Source organism: Zophobas morio, unplaced genomic scaffold (genome assembly GCF_036711695.1).
Source record: "Zophobas morio isolate AGI-343-1 ecotype UQ-CSIRO unplaced genomic scaffold, CSIRO_AGI_Zmor_V1 ptg000014l, whole genome shotgun sequence".
NCBI classification, from domain to species: domain Eukaryota; kingdom Metazoa; phylum Arthropoda; class Insecta; order Coleoptera; family Tenebrionidae; genus Zophobas; species Zophobas morio.
In genome coordinates, this window is record NW_026972119.1 from 24124439 (window position 1) to 24143390 (window position 18952).

Consider the following 18952-nt stretch of genomic DNA (forward strand, 5'->3'; position numbering starts at 1 on the left):
GATAAACTGAATTGAATTGAAAATAGAATCAAAATTTGAAAACTAAAAATTTGCCAGTCAACAAATTAAAAAATCCAAATTCAATTTTGCCACAGTTTTCTACGGTCTTTTTCCACAGTGGGGCAACGTTAGGTTAATTTTTTATTTTAAGATTTTTCAGTTTCTCATTTCTTGAAGTTCTCGATCTGTACTTTTTGGATTTTATAATTTGTTCAGTTTCTCAGTTTTTAGATTAATTTTAGGTTTTTTCAATTTTTTGATTTTTCAAATGTTTCTTTAATTCTACAGTTTAATTTTAAATTTAATTAATTGAAAAATGGAAACATTCTAAAATTGTAAAATTGCGTAAGGAATTTTTTTTTATTAGTATTATTTCATATTTACAATGAAAACTAGAAAAATTGCAAGTAAAAAATTGAAGAAACGAAAAATTGGAAAATGAAGAAATTGAAAACCTAAAATTGCAAATAAAATATTGAAAAATTGAAAAATTAAAAAAATTAAGAAAACCCGAAACCAAAAATTGTAAATAGGAAAATTGAGACATGATAAACTGAAAAATCGAACAATTGAAAACTAAACATTAGCAAATCCACAAATTGAAAAATTTCACACTGAAAAAAAGACAAATTATTAAATCAGAACATTGAAAAACCGAAACGAAAAATTGCATTTTGAAAACATGAAAAATTGGAAAATCAAAAAATTGAAACCCGAAAAATTGAAAAATCCAAAAATTGAAAAATCCAAAAATTGAAAAATCCAAAAATTGAAAAATCCAAAAATTGAAAAATTTCACATTAAAAAAAGAAAAGTTATAAAATCAGAACATTGAAAAACCGAAAAATTGAAAAAAATATGAAAATAAAAAACCGAAACGACCAATTGCAAATCGAAAATTTGAAGAACTGAAAAACTGAAATCCAAATATTGAAAAACTAAAAATCGAAAATTTGAAAAGTCCAATAAATGAAAAAGTTTCAAAGACCAATAATTGAAAAGACGAAAATTCTAAAATCGTAAAATTGTAAAAGTTTTTTTTTAATTATAATTATTAGTTCATATTCAAAATGAAAACTAGAAAAATTCCAAATCAGAGAAGCAACAAAAGATTGAAAAATGAAGAAAGTAAAAATTCTAAAAGTTGAAAATCCAAAAATTGAAAAAAAGGAAAACCGAGACGAAAAATTGAACACACGAAAAACGGAAAAATTGAAAAATCAGAACATTGGAAAAACGAAAAATTGAAAAAATAAAGAATATAAACCGAAACGAAAAATTTCAGATAGAAAACGTGAAAAATTGAAAAATCGAAAAATTGAAGACGGAAAAATTGCAAAATCGAAGAATTAAAAACTTTCACATTGAAAACAGAAAAGTTGCAAAATCAGGATATTGAAAAACCGCAAAATTGAAAAAATAAACCCAAATTGAAAATATCCATATAGAAAAATCATAATATCGAAAATCTGAAAAATTACAAATCGAAAATTTAAAGAAATGAAAAATTTAATCAAAATTTGAAAACTAAAAATTTGCCAGTCAACAAATTAAAAAATCCAAATTGAATGTTGCCACAGTTTTCTATGGTCTTTTTCCACAGTCGGGCAACATTAGGTTAATTTTTTATTTTAAGATTTTTCAGTTTCTCATTTTTGAAGTTCTCGATCTGTACTTTTTGGATTTTACAATTTGTTCAATTTCTCACTGTCTAGATATATTTATTAATTTTGGTTATTTCAGTTTTTCGATTTTTCAAATGTTTCATTAATTTTACAGTTTAATTTTAAATTTAATTAAATGAAAAATGGAAAAATTCTAAAATTGAAAAATTGCGAATGGGATTTTTTTTAATTATTATTATTTCATATTTAAAATGAAAACTAGAAAAATTGCAAATAAAAAATTGAAGAAACGAAAAAATGGAAAAGAAGGAATGAAAAAACCAAAAATTGGAAAATGACGAAATCGAAATCCTAAAATTGCAATTAAAATATTGAAAAATCGAAAAATTAAAAAAAATAAGAAAACCCAAAACCAAAAATTGTAAATAGAAAAATTGATACATCATAGACTGAAAAATCGAACAATTGAAAATTAAACATTTGCAAATCCACAAATTGAAAAATTTCACATTGAAAAAAAGACAAATTATTAAATCAAAACATTGAAAAACCGAAACGACCAATTTCAAATCGAAAATTTGAAGAACTGAAAAATTGAAATCCAAATATTGAAAAACTAAAAATCGAAAATTTGAAAAATCCAATAAATGAAAAAGTTTTAAAGTCCAATAATTGAAAAGACGAAGATTCTAAAATCGTAAAATTGTAAAAGTTTTTTTTTTAAATTATAATTATTAGTTCATATTCAAAATGAAAACTAGGAAAATTGCACATCAAAAATTGAAGAACCGAAAGATTGAAAAATGAAGAAATTAAAAATTCTAAAAATTGAAAAAAAAAATTTAAAAGAGAAAAACTGCAATTCAAAATGTTGAAAAACCCAAAAATTAAAAAAAAGAAAAACTGAAACGAAAAATTGAAAAATTGCAAACCGAAAATTTGAACGAATGAAAAATTGAGTCAAAATTTGAAAACTAAAAATTTGGCAGTCAACAAATTAAAAAAATCCAAATTGAATTTTGACACAGTTTTCTACGGTCTTTTTCCACAATAATTAAGAAGTGTTATGATGTAACACTTAAGTATTGGCATCCAGAAACGTTATTCGAAATTAGATGAACAAAGACGCGCCCTGACTAAGTGAATTTCATGAAATCTCCTTATCTAAACAAATCTAATGTGTGTTGTAACCAATTAACGATTAAAATCCTAACATGAACTGTGAATTTAGAAACACTGACGATGATGGGGCCAATTTATCAGGTTATCGCAATTAGATTTAAATTAGTGAAAGTAAGAGATTTAAAAGTGTTAGATCGTTTCCTTTAGGGTGACTTTATGGATATTCTGTAGAACTGATAGTGTTGTTGTTGCGCACGCAGCTTCCACGTAAACGCGGGCATGGACGGCAGCTCATTTAGCAGCCCGTTAGAATCTCCCGACGCTCCAATAACCTCCTCCGTGGCCACCTTGCAGTCTGCAGAATCGCTCTCCTTCCGTCGGCAGGTGCGTCTGTGTAGCGGTCACTGCAGCGAACCAGTAGATACCTCCTGCCTACCTGCACAAGTCCGCAACCCGCCACACGAGCCCCCCTCACTGCCCACGCAAACGTCACTGACCAAGACTCCAGACACCCCATCCGCAAACATATCCCCCCAGTCGTCGTCAGAGCAGTCTCAGGCTTTCACCTCGCATTTCACCTCCGAAAGTAGTTTGTTGCCGAAATTCCGTTTGCCCGAAGAACCGCAATCCCCCTCCGCCATCCTCACTCCGTCAACGGAGGTCTCATCCGACGCTGATGCACACAACTCTGAGGACATAGACTTTTTAAAATTTGACGAGGATCCGTGGGATATCACGAATTTCGATTACGATTTGAGTAGTCTGAACGTTGACGGGATGTCGACCAAAAGTTGCCAGTCCAATTAAAGTATAGACGAGGTTTATACTTTATAGACAATCTGACTTGAATGTGCCATCAGTGTTTTCCTTTGCTAAAGCACTTGTACCAAATCGACTGCCTCTTTCATAAGTACTTTTTATTGAACTATTTATGTCTAAATTCAAGAGATATACATACTTCGTTAGACAGTTGGTTTTATAGTAGTTAAAGTCTAGATTGAAATTATCTATATTGTTACAGAATGTAATTTATACAATTATATATTTGCAAATAAAAGCTTTAGTTATTACATTCGCTTTTTTATTTCCTTTTTGCCATTTTAGGTTGACCACCAGTTTGAATTAATCTAAACGCTGACCATTTTTCAGACTCCACAAAACATAAACGAAAATACAGAAATGCAAAAGCAAATAGACGCCCTTATAGAGCATAAGTGTAAACAGTTGAGCAAAAATAATAGCGGGAAAGGTAATGCTATTCATTTAGAAAAGTGGATGAAGGGGCAGCTCGACGCCGACATTGCTGACGAAGCAGAACTCGAACCCCTCTCCGAAGAATGGACCGAGGAAATGTTGCGCAAACGGTCGCAAGAACTACAACTGATTGACTCGCAAGGAAACATTACTTTCCGCAACGAAACGCGACGAAACGAGAGCAGATGCGACGATCTTAACCTATCTGACCACGACCAAAGTCCGTCCAAAAGTACAACCACAGAGAGTCAAGTGAGTCCACATTGTCGTCTTCAACCGTTTCTAACCTCTTCGGTTCCAGGTCACCGTGCGCTCAAGCCCCCTAGTGCCAGAAACTGTGCCAGTGTGCCGACAGTGCCATAAAAATTGCCTTCCAGCCGTAAACAACAGCGCCAAAAATGCAAACCAACCGAACAACCACAATAACACGGAAAATAGGTGTCAGAGGGACGAAAATGATAATAAGGAGGAAGACGATTGGAGGCCGTTGCTTCTGATGGGGCTAAGCGCGATTAATCCAGCCGCTAGTCTGGTCAAACTGGACCCTTTTTCCGCACCTATACCGCAGATCAACGTGGCGCCTCCTACTCCAGAGAGTTCCACCAAGACTACGAGCACCGCGGAGCAGAAGATCAGGGACGCGGCCTGCAACTGCCGCAGTAAACCCGAAGTAATTAAAGGATACGTTAATTTGGTTCCACAATTTTCAGTTTTTCTAGCGTTTAATTGAAATTTCTCAATTTTTTTGGTTTTCTAGCTTGTGAATTTTAATATTTCGATTTTTCTTTTCTTAAATTTTTCAATTTTTCAACTCCTATATGTTTTAATTCTTCGTTTTTCCTATTTTTCCAATTTTTATTTTTTCATTTTTCAATTTTTCCGTTTTTCAATTTGCAATCATCCGAGTCTTCAATCTTAGAGTTTCCAATTTTTCAAATTTTCAATTTTTCAGGTGTCTATTTAAAATTTTTCGATTTCTCAGTTTCTGGCTTTAAATTTTTCTATTTTTCGTTTTTTTTTCTATTTTTCCGTTTAAAATCTTTTAATTTTATCACTTTCCAACTTTTCGAATTTTCAGTTTCTTAATTTTTTCGGTTTTCGGTTTCCCGGTATTAAATATTTAGATTTTTTAAATTCGGGTTTTTGAATTTTTCATTTCTTGAATGTCTAGTTATTTAATTTTTCGTTTTTTAAGTTTATGTATTTGTTCGTTAATTGTTTTTTAATTTTTCCGTTTTTTCAGTTTTTGGATTTTTCCGTTTCTCGATTTTTGATTTTACGTTGTATCTATCAAGTTGATTTTTAGATTTTTTTGTTTATCGAGTTTTCAGGTTCTCGATATTTCATTTTTTCAATTTTTCGATTTGTAATTGTTCAGTTCAATTCTTGGATTTTTCAGTTTTTGGGTTTTTCAATTTCTAGAGATTTTAATTTGCAATTATCCGATTCAATCTTAAAGTTTTCAATTTTTCAAAATTTTTAATTTTTCAGGTTGTCATTTAAAATTTTTCGATTTCTCAGTTTCTTTTTGGTATTACAATTTTTGGATTTTCCAATTTTCCATTAGCAATTTTTCAAATGCTCAACATTGAATGTTTCAATTTTTCGATTTTTTAGTTTCTTCGTTTTAAATTTTTCAATTTTACCACTTTTCAACTTTTCGAATTTTCAATTTCTCAATTTTTAATTTTTTCGATTTTTCAAATTTTTGGTTCCTCAATTTTCAGTTTTTCTATTTGTAATTTTTCTAGCGTTTAATTAAAATTTCTCAATTTTTGGTTTTCTAGCTTGTGAATTCTAAATATTTCGATTTTTCTTTTCTTAAATTTTTCAATTTTTCAACTGTTATATGTTTTAATTTCTAAAAATTAAAACATATAAGAGTTTTCCTATTTTTCCAATTTTCATTTTTTCTTTTTTCAATTTTTCCGTTTTTCAATTTGCAATTATCCGAGTCTTCAATCTTAGAGTTTCCAATTTTTCAGGTTTCTATTTAAAATTTTTGGATTTCTCAGTTTCTGCCTTTAAATTTTTCTATTTTTCGTTTTTTTCTATTTTTCCGTTTAAAATTTTTTAATTTTATCACTTTCCAACTTTTCGAACTTTCAGTTTCTTAATTTTTCGGTTTTCGGTTTCCCGGTTTTAAATATTTAGATTTTTTAAATTCTAAAAAGATTTTTCAATTTCTAGAGATTTTAATTTGCAATTATCCGATTCAATCTTAAAGTTTTCAATTTTTCAAAATTTTTAATTTTTCAGGTTCTCATTTAAAATTTTTCGATTTCTCAGTTTCTTTTTGGTATTACAATTTTTGGATTTTCCAATTTTCCATTAGCAATTTTTCAAATGCTCAACATTGAATGTTTCAATTTTTCGATTTTTTAGTTTCTTCGTTTTAAATTTTTCAATTTTACCACTTTTCAACTTTTCGAATTTTCAATTTCTCAATTTTTAATTTTTTCGGTTTTCAGTTTAACAAATTTTTTCAGTTTTCTAATTTTGAAGCTTCCTATTTTTCATTTTTCAGTTTTTGGATTTTTTCGTTTCTTGAATCCTCATTTTACGTTTTGTCAAGTTTGTGATTTTTAGAGCTTTTTGTTTATCGATTTTTCAGGTTCTAAATATTTTGTTTTTAATTTTTTGAATTTTTCGATTAGTAACACTTGCTTTCTTCAATTTTTGTGTTTTTCAATTTCTGGATATTTTAGTTTGTAACCACCCGAGTCTTCAATCTTAAAGTTTTCAATTTTTCAAAATTTTAATTTTTTACGTTATCATTTTAAATTTTTCGATTTCTCAGTTTCTGGCTTTATAATTTTTCTATTTTCCAATTTTTTGATTAGCAATTTTTCAAATCCTCAACATTAAATGTTTCATTCAATTTTTCGATTTTTCAGTTTCTCGGTTTTAAATTTTTCCACTTTTCAACTTTTCGAATTTTCAATTTCTCAATTTTTTCGGTTTTCAGTTTTCCGGTTTTAAATATATACATATTTCGATTTTTGAACTTTTGAGTTTTGAATTTTTCGATTTTTCAATTTTTCATTTCTGCAATCCCTACTAATTTAAATTTTTCGTTTTTTTTAATCTTTCGATTTTTCAATTTTCCGTTATTAAGTTGTTGGATTTGTTTGTTTCTCGTTTTTTAATGTTTCGTTTTTCGAATTTTTTGATTTTCAAATTTATTTCAGTTTATGTTCATTTTGTAGCTTTCTATCTTTCATTTTTCCGTTTTTTCAATTTTTGGATTTTTTCTCGATTTTTGATTTTACGTTTTGTCAACTTTCTGATTTTTAGATTTTTTTGTTTATGGATTTCTCAGGTTCTCGATATTTCATTTTTCATTTGTTGAATTTTTCGATTCGTAATTGTTCAGTTCTTGGTGTCTTCCATTTTTGAGGTTCTGAGTTTCTGGATATTTTAATTTTTCGTTTATACAATTTTTAGTTCTTCCAATTTTTCGATTTTTAAAATTTTCAATTTCTCGTTTCTCCGTTTTAGATTTATCATTTTTTCCATTTTTCAACTTTTGGAGTTTTGAATTTCTTGATTTACCAGTTTCTTCGTTTTTAATATTCTTATTTTTCTACTTTTGGGTTTTTGAATTTTCCAATATATCAATTTTTCGTTCTTTAATTCCGACATATTTTAATTTTTCGTTTTTCCGAATTTTAAAAATTCCCGTTTCTCAATTTTGAATCTTTCGAGTTTTCAGTTTTTCAATTTTTCACTTTTTGGATTTTTTTCGTTTTTCGATTTTCGATTTTACGTTTTATTCAATGTTTGAATTTTCGGTTTCTTTAGTTTTAGATTTTTCAGATTGTCGATTTTTCATTTTTTATGTTTGGAATTTTTTGATATGCAATTTTTCAATTTTTGATGTCTTCAATTTTTGGGTTTTCGATTTCTGGACATTTTAATTTTTCATTTGTCTAATTTTATTGTTTCCTCAATTTTTCCATTTTTCGCTGTCTCGATTTGAATTTTTCAAGGGTGAAATTTAAATCTTTCAGTTTTTCAAGTTTTTGATTTTCCAGTTTTTTCAGGTTTTTTCAATTCTAGAATTTTTTGAATTTTGAGTTTTTTTCAATTTTTCAGTTACTGGTTTTAAATTCTTCGAATTTTCAGTTCCTTTATTTTTAATTTAATTTTCCAAATTTTTAACTCCTAGATATTTTAACTTTTCGTTTTTCCTATTTTTTTATTTTTCCAACTTTTATTTTTTCATTTTTCGGTTTTTCGGTTATCCAATTTGCGATTTTCCGAGTCTCCAATTTCAAAGTTTTCAATTTTCCAAATGTTCAATTTTTCGAGTTTTGGGTTTTTCATTTAAAATTTTTCAATTTTTCATTTCTTCAATTCCTAGATATTTTGATTTTTCATTTTTACAATTTTTCGAACTTTTTATTTCTCAATTTTGAATATTTCGGGTTTTCAATCTTTCATTTTTTCAATTTTTGGATTTGTTCGTTTCTGTATTTTTGATTTTTTGTTTTATCCAAATTTTGAATTTTCGATTTTTTTAGTTTTATATTTTTCAGACTGTCGATTTTTCATTTTTCATCTTTTGAATTTTTCGACATCCAATTTTTGAGTTTTTGGTTTAACCAATTTTTTAATTTTTCGATCAGCAATTTTTCAAATGCTTAACATTAAATGTTTCGATTTTTCAGATTCTCCCTTTAAAATTTTTCAATTTTTGGAATCTTCAATTTCCCGATTTTTCAGACTCTGGGTTTTTGAATTTTTCGATTTTTCAATTTTTCATTTCTTCAATTTTTAGATATTTAAATTTTTTCCCAATTATGAATATTTCCATTTTTCAATTCTCCGTTTTTTAGATTTTTGGATTTGTTCGTTTCTAGTTTTCTAATTATTCGATTTTTCAATTTTTTTTATTTTTCATATTTTTCAGTTTCTCAATTTTGAAGTTTTCTATTTTTCATTTTTCCGTTTCATCAGTTTTTGGATTTTTTCGTTTCTCGATTTTTGATTTCACGTTTTGTCAAGTTTCTGATTTTTAGTTTTTTATTGTTGATAGACTTTTTAGGTTCTCCATTTTTCATTTTTAATTTTTTTTAATTTCTGGAAATTTTAATTTTCCTTTTTTCCAATTTTTACTTTTCCATTTTTTTTCGATTTTTCATTATTACAATATTTCGAATTTTCCATTACTCAACTTCTTTTGACTTTTCAATTTTTCAGTTTTTAGGTTTCCCAATTTTTTCGTTTCTCGATTTTTGATTTTTTGTTTTATCCAGTTTTTGAATTTTCGATTTTTTAAATTTTACATTTTTTAGCTTGTCGATTTTTCATTTTTCATCTTTTGAAATAAGGAATTTTTCAGTTTTTGGTTTCTTCAATCTTTGGGTTTTTCATTTCTGGACATTTTAATTTTTCGTTTTTCTAATTTTTCGTTTTCTCAATTTTTCCATTATTCCCTTTTTCGATTACAATTTTTGGAGCGTCCAGCTTTAAATTTTTTAAAATTTAAAGTTTTAATTTTGCAATTTTTCCATGATTCAAGTTTTCGTTTCCTTCAGTCGTTCGTTTACAGTTTTTCAATTCTACAATTTTTCCAATTTTGAATTTTTTCCAATTTTTCAGTTACTGGTTTTAAATTTTTCGTTTTTTCGGTTTCTTGTTTTCTAATTTTTCGATTTTTAATTTTTCTGGAATTTTAAATTTTCTATTTTCAAGTTTCCGTTTTTTCAATTTTGCAATTTTTCAATTTCCCGATTTTTCGGTCTCTCGATTTTCCAATTTTGTTTTTATTTGATAAAATTTTGAATTTTTCTACTTTTCAACGTTTGAATTTAATTTTACAATTTTTAGATTTCTCAATTTTTAATTTTCTGATTTTTCAATTTCTCATTTATTGAATGTTTCGATTTGTACTTTTTCGATTTTACAATTTTTAAATTTCCAGATATTTTAAATGTTTTTGGTTTTCCCATATTTTCGATTTCTCCGTTTTTCGATTTTTCAATTTTTTTACTTTAATGTTACATTTTTACAATTTTCCGGTTTATAAACCTTTACATTTTTTTTTTCAATGTTTCAATTTATCGAGGTTTTCATGTTTATATTTTTAATTTTTCGATTTTTTAATTTTACAATGCAATTTTTCGACTTTACATATCATTTTTCCAATTTTTGATGTATTAATTATTCGATTTTTAATTTTTCGAATCAGTTTTACAGTTCTTTAATTTTTTAGGTTACATTTTTTAGTTTTTTCAATTTGTCAATATCTTGATTTTTCTTTTTTTTTAATTTTGCAGTTTCCCTATTTTTAATTTTTCGGCTTTACAGTTTCTCGATTTTTAATTGGCAATTTTTCGAGTATTCAATTATAATATATTCGATTTTAAACTTTTCAATCCTTAATTTTTTCTATTTTTCGCTTCTTAGTTTTACGATTTTCCGGCTTTTTCGATTTCTCAATTTTTAGTTTTATCACTGCACTTTCGCATTTCTTGAATTTTTCTATTTGTACTTTTTTTATTTTACAACTTTTCGATCAATTTTGTAATTTTTCAGTTTCTCGGTTTTTAATTTTTCTATTTTTTATTTTTTGTTGAACCATATTTTCAATTTTTCATCTTCTGGATTTGTCAATTTTGTTTTTGTTTAATTTTACAATTTTTCGATTTTTAAATTTTTGAATTAAATTATCCGATTTTTCAATTTTTTGATTATTAAGTTTTTCGCATCTTTAACTGTAGGATTTTGCAATTTTTCGCTTTTTCAGTTTTTAATTTTATGATTTTCTATTTCTATTTCTTGAGTTTTTCAATTTTTCTAGTTCTATATGTTAATTTTCCAATGTCTCTATTTTTAATTTTTCGATTTTTCAGTATTTCAATGTTTCGATTTCACAGTTTTTCAAATTTTCATTTACTGAATATTTAATTTTTTTTTATTTTCCAGTGTTTTGATTTTCCAATATTTCGTTTCTATAATTTTACGATTTCGCAATTTTCCAGTGTATTAATTTTTCTATTTTTCAGCTTTTTGATTTTCAATTTTACAATTTAACAATTTTTCAAATTTTCGCATTCTGGATATTTTAATTTTACTTTTTTCCAAAGTTTCAGTTTTTTCAGTTCCTCAATTTTCAGATTTAAAGTTTTTTGAGTATTCAATTTAAAATTCTTCAATTTTTCGATTTTTGAATTTTTCAGTTTTTCAATTTCTCATTTCTTGAATTTTTCGATTTGTACTTTTTGCATTCACTGCCAATTTTTCTATCGTAGATATTAATTGTTCGTTTCTTCCAATTTTGGATTTGTCAGTTTCTTGATTTTTAATTATTCGTTATTCCTATTTTTAATTTTTCAATTTTGTTTTTCTTCAATTCTACAATTTTTCAATTTTTAGATTTTTGAAAGTTTGAATTTAATTTTTCGATGTTTCAATCCCCTGATTTTTGAGTTTTTCGCTTCTTTAATTTTACGATATTGCAAATTTTTCGATGTATCAATTTTTTTTTAATCGAAAATCGGTCAATAAAAAAACTAACAATATTCGAATCTGCGCCAGTTTGAATTTGCCGCCACTGTAATCATCTCTGATTGGTCGCCACACATTCTCTTAATCCATCCTCATAATTAAAACCCCACCCTAACCAACCATTTTCTTCCAGCTCAACAACCTGGACTTATCAAACGAAGTCGACATCTCCCCCGACGACTCCCCCCAAACTGAAGAACATCCATATCACTCCCTAAGTAGCTCTAACCTAACTCTTCGAAGATTCGGCACCGTCTCCAGCCTAGAACGCCTAGGAACCGACGAACACGAAGACAACTGGGACGACCGATGCTCGTCCGAAGACGAAAACCAGGAAGAAAAAGGAATAGACAACGAAGCGTTCTACCACTCTTCGATCAGAAGCTGGACAGCGAAAGCGGGGTCCTTCGTGGCAGAGAAAATGTCTTTTTTCGAACGTTTAGGGGAAGACTACAGAAACACGGGAAAATTTTTTGAAAGGTTTGACTCTTCAGCAAACTATTTTTGTTTTTTGATTGTGGATTTCAGGTATTTGAAGACTGCGGAAGCCACTGTTAACGGAGAAGATTTGCAGGAGGACGAAACGTCGGGGGCGACTTCGGGTGAGGAGATTTGGGGAACGCCTACTAGTGGTGGGGAGATGGAGGACCCTTTGAGTTCGCCTAACTACGAAGGGAAACAATCGGTATGGTGTTCAATTGTTGTCTGTTATCAATGGTAAAAGTGATTTGATAATTTTTAGCCTTATGATGGTTCTATATCGTCTGACAATGGTGACGACACCGAGTTGATGATGGACGAGCTTCTGATGACCCCACCTATCAGCGGAGCCATAATGCGGGGTCTCCTTCCCCGGCGGACCCTCGAGCCCCTCATCGAGGAGGACTGCTCCGAGAGCTGCTCCCCCAGCTCGTCGGGGACCCCCACCGAGCCTTCCGTGTCCCCAGAACAGGTAAATATTTAGAAAAATTGAGTCCCCCAGCTGTGTTCAAGTATGGAGTTTCAATATAATTTTTGCTTACATTGTGGGCAGGGCAACGGAACTGGAGATGTTGCTGACACATGTTCGACTGCTGTAGAAAACAAGATCGGGACGCCAAATCCAGGAAGGACGGGAATGGGATCAGCTGTGACGTCGGGGACGACTGTTGTTCCGAAGATGCATCGGTCCGAAAGCTACCGGCGGATCATCGAAGCCGCGGAGGACGACGAAGAGGACAGTCTGGGCTTTTTCAACCGGTTCAAGCCAACAGTGAAATTCATAAATATTGAGCGAGTACCTAGGGCAAAGAGCGTTAAAATGTAAGACGCTGGCGGTTGAATGATGTTTGAATTGACTCAACGGTTTCAGTTTTGAGTTTTTCAACATGCGGAGGGGTAGAATCCACCAGACCATCCCAGAAGGTAGACAATTAATTAAAATATTTAGTAAAGAGGGTACAGTTTCAGATAATGTTCCTACGTCTTATTCAGAGAAGCCTCTGTCTCCCAGACGACTAAAAGTAGGTGAGGGTGTTCGATTGGGCTTTGTGAATAGGTGCTTTTTGCAGGATAAGCAGATGGACCGACGGTTTTGGAAACAGTTGAGCAGACGTCGCGGCAACAAAATGGCGAATTTGCCGGCCTAAATTTTTCTCAAAAGTTCTCACTGATCACAGTTTCGTCATTTCAAGCTCAACTCACGTGATATTGGTGCTTTGGATATAATGTGCAAACGTTTCTCGATTATCAAAAGTTTTGCTATTAACTAATTTTGGCTTAATCATTGGCACTAACAATAGTTGTTATTGTGTAAATAGCTTGAAACGTTATTCAATTTTTATAAACTATTTACTATAGTTAAACTAAAGAGCATCGTTTCTATTGAAAGTATTTTAGTCGTAGGAATCGATTTAAAGCAGGGGGTGTAAAGTAGCTAAAAGAAATCCGTCACATTACATTTGTGATAATTACAATTTTGTATATTGTTGAAAATAAACTTTAAAAACTAACTTTATTGCCAATTTTTACACGACCTGACTCCCCTAAACTCCCCAAATCAAGCAAAAAAAAGAACGAAAAAATTATCCACCAGTTGAAAATGATAGCAAATCTTTTTTTCTTTCTCTTTAAGAGTTCCTCAACTTCGACTATCGTGATCTCGGTTTTAGTCCCCTCTTCCCCTCTGACAAGGTGTCTTAATTGTAATCAATTTTTTTATTTTCGAATAATCCGTTTTTCCCAATTTTCCGAATTTTCGCTTTCTGAATATTGTTGTCGGATTTTTCAATTTCCCGATTTTTATTTGTTTAATTTTTCAGGTATTCGCTTTTTTACTTTTTTTAATTTATTCGATTTACAGTTTTCCAAGTGTTCAGTTTTATATGTTTCAAGTTTTCATTTTTAAGTTCTTGATATTTAATTTTTCGTTTGTACCTATTTTCGATTTTTTGTTTTTCTGTTTTCAATTTTTTTTAATGTTGACAATTAAGCGATTTTCGATTGATAAACGTCTAAATTTTTAATACATTTAATTTTTCAAAGTTTACATTTTTCGATTTTTTATTATATCATGCAATTTTTAATTTTTCAGTTTTTATATTTTTAAATTTTTGAATTTTTCAATTTTACGATTTTAAAATTTTTCGCTTTTACAATAATTTTCCGATTTTACAATTGTTCGATTCTTAGGTTCTCGATTTTTTAATTTTTAATTTTATTAATTTTTCGACTTCCAATTTTTCAAGTAAGTATGTATTCAATTTAAAATTTTTCAAATTTTTTGTATTTTGAATTTTTCAATTTTTTATTTCATCAATTTTGTGATATTTCAGTATCTAAATTATATTAATTTTTCGTATTCCCTACTGTTCGAGTTTTCAGTTTCCCAATTTTTAATTTTTCAATTTTATATTTTTCGTTCCTCAGTTTTTAGATTTATTAATTTTTAATTTTTCAATTTTACGATTTTCGAATTTGTCGTGCTTTTAATTTTACGACTTTATAATTTTTCAATTTTTCAGTGTTTCAATTTTTTTTTTCGATCTGGCTGCTTTTAGATTTTTAATTTTTCGATTTACAATTTTTCAAGTATTCAATTTCAAATTTTCAGTGTTTCAGTTTATTATCTTTCGAATTTTTCAATTTTTTATTTCGTCAATTTTTCGATTGTCCAGGTCCTAGATTATGTAAATTTTTCATTTTTTCAATTTTTGGGTTTTTCAGTTTATCGATTTTTAGTTTTTCGGTTTTTAATTTTTTGTTTTTTAGATCCTTGATTTTCAATATTTCATTTCCTCTGTTTTTCGATTTTTCAGTTTCTTAATTTTCTGTTTTCCACATTTTTCAATTTTTTAGTTTCTCAATTTTTTTTCTTTAATTACACAATTTTTCGACAACATTTTCTTCATTTTCAATACTTAGATTTTTCAATTTTTGATGTGATTGTTGGTTTCCTCGATTTTCATTTTTTTAATGTTTCCGGTTTACATTTTTTTTCTTGTATTCCAATTTTTCGAATTCTTACCTTCTGGGTATTTTCATTTTTCGTTTCCTAATCTTTCAATTTTTAATTTTTTGGAATTTTAAATTTTCCATTTTTGAGTTTTTCGTTTTTTTTTAATATCTCGATTTTTCAGTTTTTCGATTTTCAGTTCTTCAATTTTTCAATTAATTAATTTGTTTAATTTTTCGGTTTGCAATTTTTCAAGTATTCAATTTAAAATCTATCATTATTTCGATTTTTCACTTCGTCAATTTTTTGATTTTTTAATTTTTAGACTTCCTAATTTTTCGTTTTGTCATATTCCCATTTTTCAGTTTCTCGATTTTTCAATTTTGTGTTTCTTAATACAATTTCTCAATTTTTTATTTTTGCATTTTTCGTTTTTCACTATTCCGATTTTTCATTTTCTCAATTTTTGATTTTTCTATTTTTCAGTTTTTTCGAGCTTGCAATTTTTTTTCGTTAATTTTACAATTAGGCAATTTTTGATTTTTAAACATTTGAATTTTTCATATTTTCAATTTTTTAATTTTTCCAGTTCCCAATGTTTCCAATTTTCTCTTCTTCGATTTTCCAGTTTGTCGATTTTTTAATTTTTGATATTTATTATTGTTTTTTGCAATTTTCCATTTCTTCAATGTTTTCATTTTTTAACTTTTGAATTTTTCAGTTTTATTTCGTCGATTTTTCGGTTTTTGCACTTCTAGTTATTTATGTTTAATTTCTTGTTTTTTCAATCCTTCGTTTTTTCAGTTTTTCAGTTCCTAATTTATTAGATTTTTTAATTTTTTTAAGTTTTTAATTTATCGTTTTCCAGATTTTCAATTTTCCAGTGCCTCGATTTTTTTTTAATTTTACAATCATTAAGCAATTTTTCATTTTTAAACTTTTGAATTTTTCGATTTTTTAATTTTACAATCCATTTTTCGACTTTTCAGTTTGTCGTTTTTATAATTTTTGATATTTTAATTATTGTTTTCTTCAATTTTTTATTTATTTGATATTTTGGCTCACAATTTTTTCAGTTTCTCTATTTTAAATTTTTCGTTTTTTTAGTTTCTCAATTTTTTAAGTAATGAATTTTTCTCAATTTTACTACCCCTATTTTTCGTTTCTTTAATTTTACGATTTTACAATTTTTCGGTTTTTCAATTTCTAGAATTCCAAATTTTTCGTTTTTTCAATTTTTCCGTTTTTCAGTTTCACGATTTTTCAATTTCGTGTTTCTTAATTTGTTATTTTTTGAGATATTCATTTTTCGTTTTTCACTTTTCCGATATTTCAGTTCTTAATTTTTGGTTTCTATATTTTTCAGTTTCTCGAGTTTTCAATTTTTTTTCTTTAATTATACAGTTAAGCAATTTTTCGATTTTTAAACGTTTGAATTTTTCATATTTTCAATTTTTTCAATTTTTTCAGTCCCCAATGTTTCCAATTTTCAATTTTTCGATTTTTTAAATTTTACAGTGCAATTCTTCGATTTTTCAATTTTTGGTATTAAGACCCACCACTGACCCGGAAATGACCGGTATTCAGGCAAGACTTCTATCATTACGGGTACTAAGACCAAGTAATGATATGCATTGATTAGATATTTATTATTGTTTTTTGCAATTTTCCATTTCTTGTTATTTTGGGTCACAATTTTTCAATTTTTCAGATTTTCGATTTTTAATTTTTAATTTTTTTAATTTTTCGATTCACAATTTTTCAAGTTTCATTTGCAAATTTTTCAATGTTTTCATTTTTTAACTTTCGAATTTTTGAGTTTTTATTTCGTCCATTTTTCGGTTTTTGTACTTCTAGTTACTTGTGTTTAATTTCTTGTTTTTTCAATCCTTCGATTTTTCAGTTTTTCAATTCCTAATTTATTTGATTTTTTGATTTTTCGTTTTTCATTTCCTTGATTTTTAAGATTTCCTTTCTCCATTTTCGTCTATTCAAATTTTGGATTTTCCAGTTTCTTAATAGTTTTCCAGATTTTCAATTTTTCAGTGCCTCGATTTTATTTTATTTTTTTTTAAATTAAATTTCAATAAGCAATTTTTCATTTTTTACACCTTTGAGTTTCTCAATTTTTCGATTTTTTAATTTTACAATCCAGTTTGTCGGTTTCGTAATTTTTGATATTTTAATTATTGTTTTCTTCAATTTTTGATTTATTTAATATTTTGACTCACAATTTTTCGATTTTTCTCTATTTTAAATTTTTCGATTTTTCAGTTTCTCAATTTTTGAAATATTGAATTTCTCAATTTTACCATTTCCCAATTTTTCGTTTCTTTAATCTTACGATTTTACAAGTTTTCGGTTTTTCAATTTCTAGGCATTTCAATTTTTCCTTTTTTCGATTTTCCGATTTTTTGGCTTCTTGCTTTTTCATTTTTCATTTTTCAGTCACTCTATTTTTAATTTTTCGATTATTAATTTCAATTTTTAATTAGTATTAATTTTTTGTTTTTCCAGTTTTTCGATTTTTTAGTTTCTTAAGTTTTCGTTTCTCCATATTTTCCATTTTTCAGGTTCTCGACTTTTCGTTTTTTTAATATTACGACGCAATTTTTCTAGTTTTTTTTTTAATATTTATTTTGTATATATTTTTCTTTTATTGTTCAACTCTACAATTATTTGTTGACCTGTCTATTTCATCTTTTGATCTATCATTTTAAGTTTTCTTTCTTTCAGTTTTTCAATTATTAATTTTAATTTTTAATAATATCAATTTTTCGATTTTTCAGTTCCTGAATTTTTCAATTGATGTTTTTTTTTTCACTCAATTACTTTAAATGTTTTCTATTTTTGGGCTTTAGAATTTGTCGTTTCTTTAATTTTTCAATTTTGCATTTTTTGTAGGTTGAAATTGTTCAGTTTTTTATTTTTTCGATTTTCCAATTTTTAGACTTTTGAATGTTGGAATTTTAGCAATTTTTTTCGATTTTTCAATTTTTCAATTTTATAATGCAATTTTTCTAGTTTTTTGAAATTAATTTTTAATTTCTTCAATTTTCCGACCGTACAATTATTTGATTTGTCAATTTCGAATATTCTAAATTTTTTTTTTCAAGCAAATATGGATTTTGCAATTATGGGGCAAAACCTAATGGCACAATGGATATTTCTTTATACAAATTTTTCATTTAAACATGTTTCACGTTAAGGGAAGAAGTCAAAATGTAGGCCCGCCCACCCGCCCTGTCTCAAATGTGATGATTTTTTTTATTCGCCGTGAGCTAATGGGGCGAATATAAATATATTCGCCCCATTTTCGACCATTTTCGAAACTTAACTAACCAAATACATTTTGTTGTAGATTTCGAGCTCTGCAACTCACTTTCGGCATCCCTTTTCTATATCTTAAACCGTTTTTCCAGTTTCGGCCACTAAATTATAGCAGATTTTGGAGTTTTCCAAAAAGTTGCTTTTAAAACCGAATATTTCAAAAATGTTTTTCCTTTTTTCAGTTTTTCGATTTTTCATTTTACAATTTAACGATATTTAGCCGTTTGGATTATTCGACTGTTCAATTTCCCGATTTTTAAATTTTTCGATTTTAGGATTTTGGGCTATTTCGATTTCTCGATTTTTCAACTTTTCGACATTTCGATGTATAGATAGATCTATAGATTTTCCAATTTTTCGTGTTTTTAATTTAGCGATTTTTGAATTTCTCGTTTTTTTTAGTTTCTCGATTTTAAAATTTTCAATTTTTCAGGCTCTGCAGTTGCAATTTTTATTTTTTTTTTAATTTTTCGATTTACAATTTTTCATCTATTCAATTCCAAACGTTTCAATGTTTTGGCTTTTTAACTTTTGAATTGTTCAATTTTTCATTTCGTTAATTTTTCGTTTTTTCAGTTCTTCGATTTTTCACTTTCTTCATTTTTAATTGTTCGTTTATCCCTATTTCCGCTTTTGCGGTTTTACCATCTTTGAGACTCTCAATTTTTTTGTT

At 27.7% G+C, this 18952-nt stretch overlaps 1 protein-coding gene across 1 annotated transcript in view; it reads left to right on the forward strand.

Moving 5' to 3' along the window:
• The window catches only part of Psgef (Protostome-specific GEF), a 149595-nt gene extending 136154 nt beyond the window's left edge, over positions 1–13441 (forward strand). The window contains exons 14-23 of the mRNA XM_064055984.1: positions 3008–3131; positions 3897–4253; positions 4303–4671; positions 11650–11996; positions 12045–12201; positions 12259–12468; positions 12550–12818; positions 12868–12920; positions 12990–13018; positions 13067–13441. Of these exons, the coding sequence (XP_063912054.1) occupies positions 3008–3131; positions 3897–4253; positions 4303–4671; positions 11650–11996; positions 12045–12201; positions 12259–12468; positions 12550–12818; positions 12868–12920; positions 12990–13018; positions 13067–13144 (1993 nt within the window). The 3' untranslated portion in view covers positions 13145–13441. The remainder of the gene's footprint in view (positions 1–3007; positions 3132–3896; positions 4254–4302; positions 4672–11649; positions 11997–12044; positions 12202–12258; positions 12469–12549; positions 12819–12867; positions 12921–12989; positions 13019–13066) is intronic.
• Positions 13442–18952: the final 5511 nt, after the last annotated feature.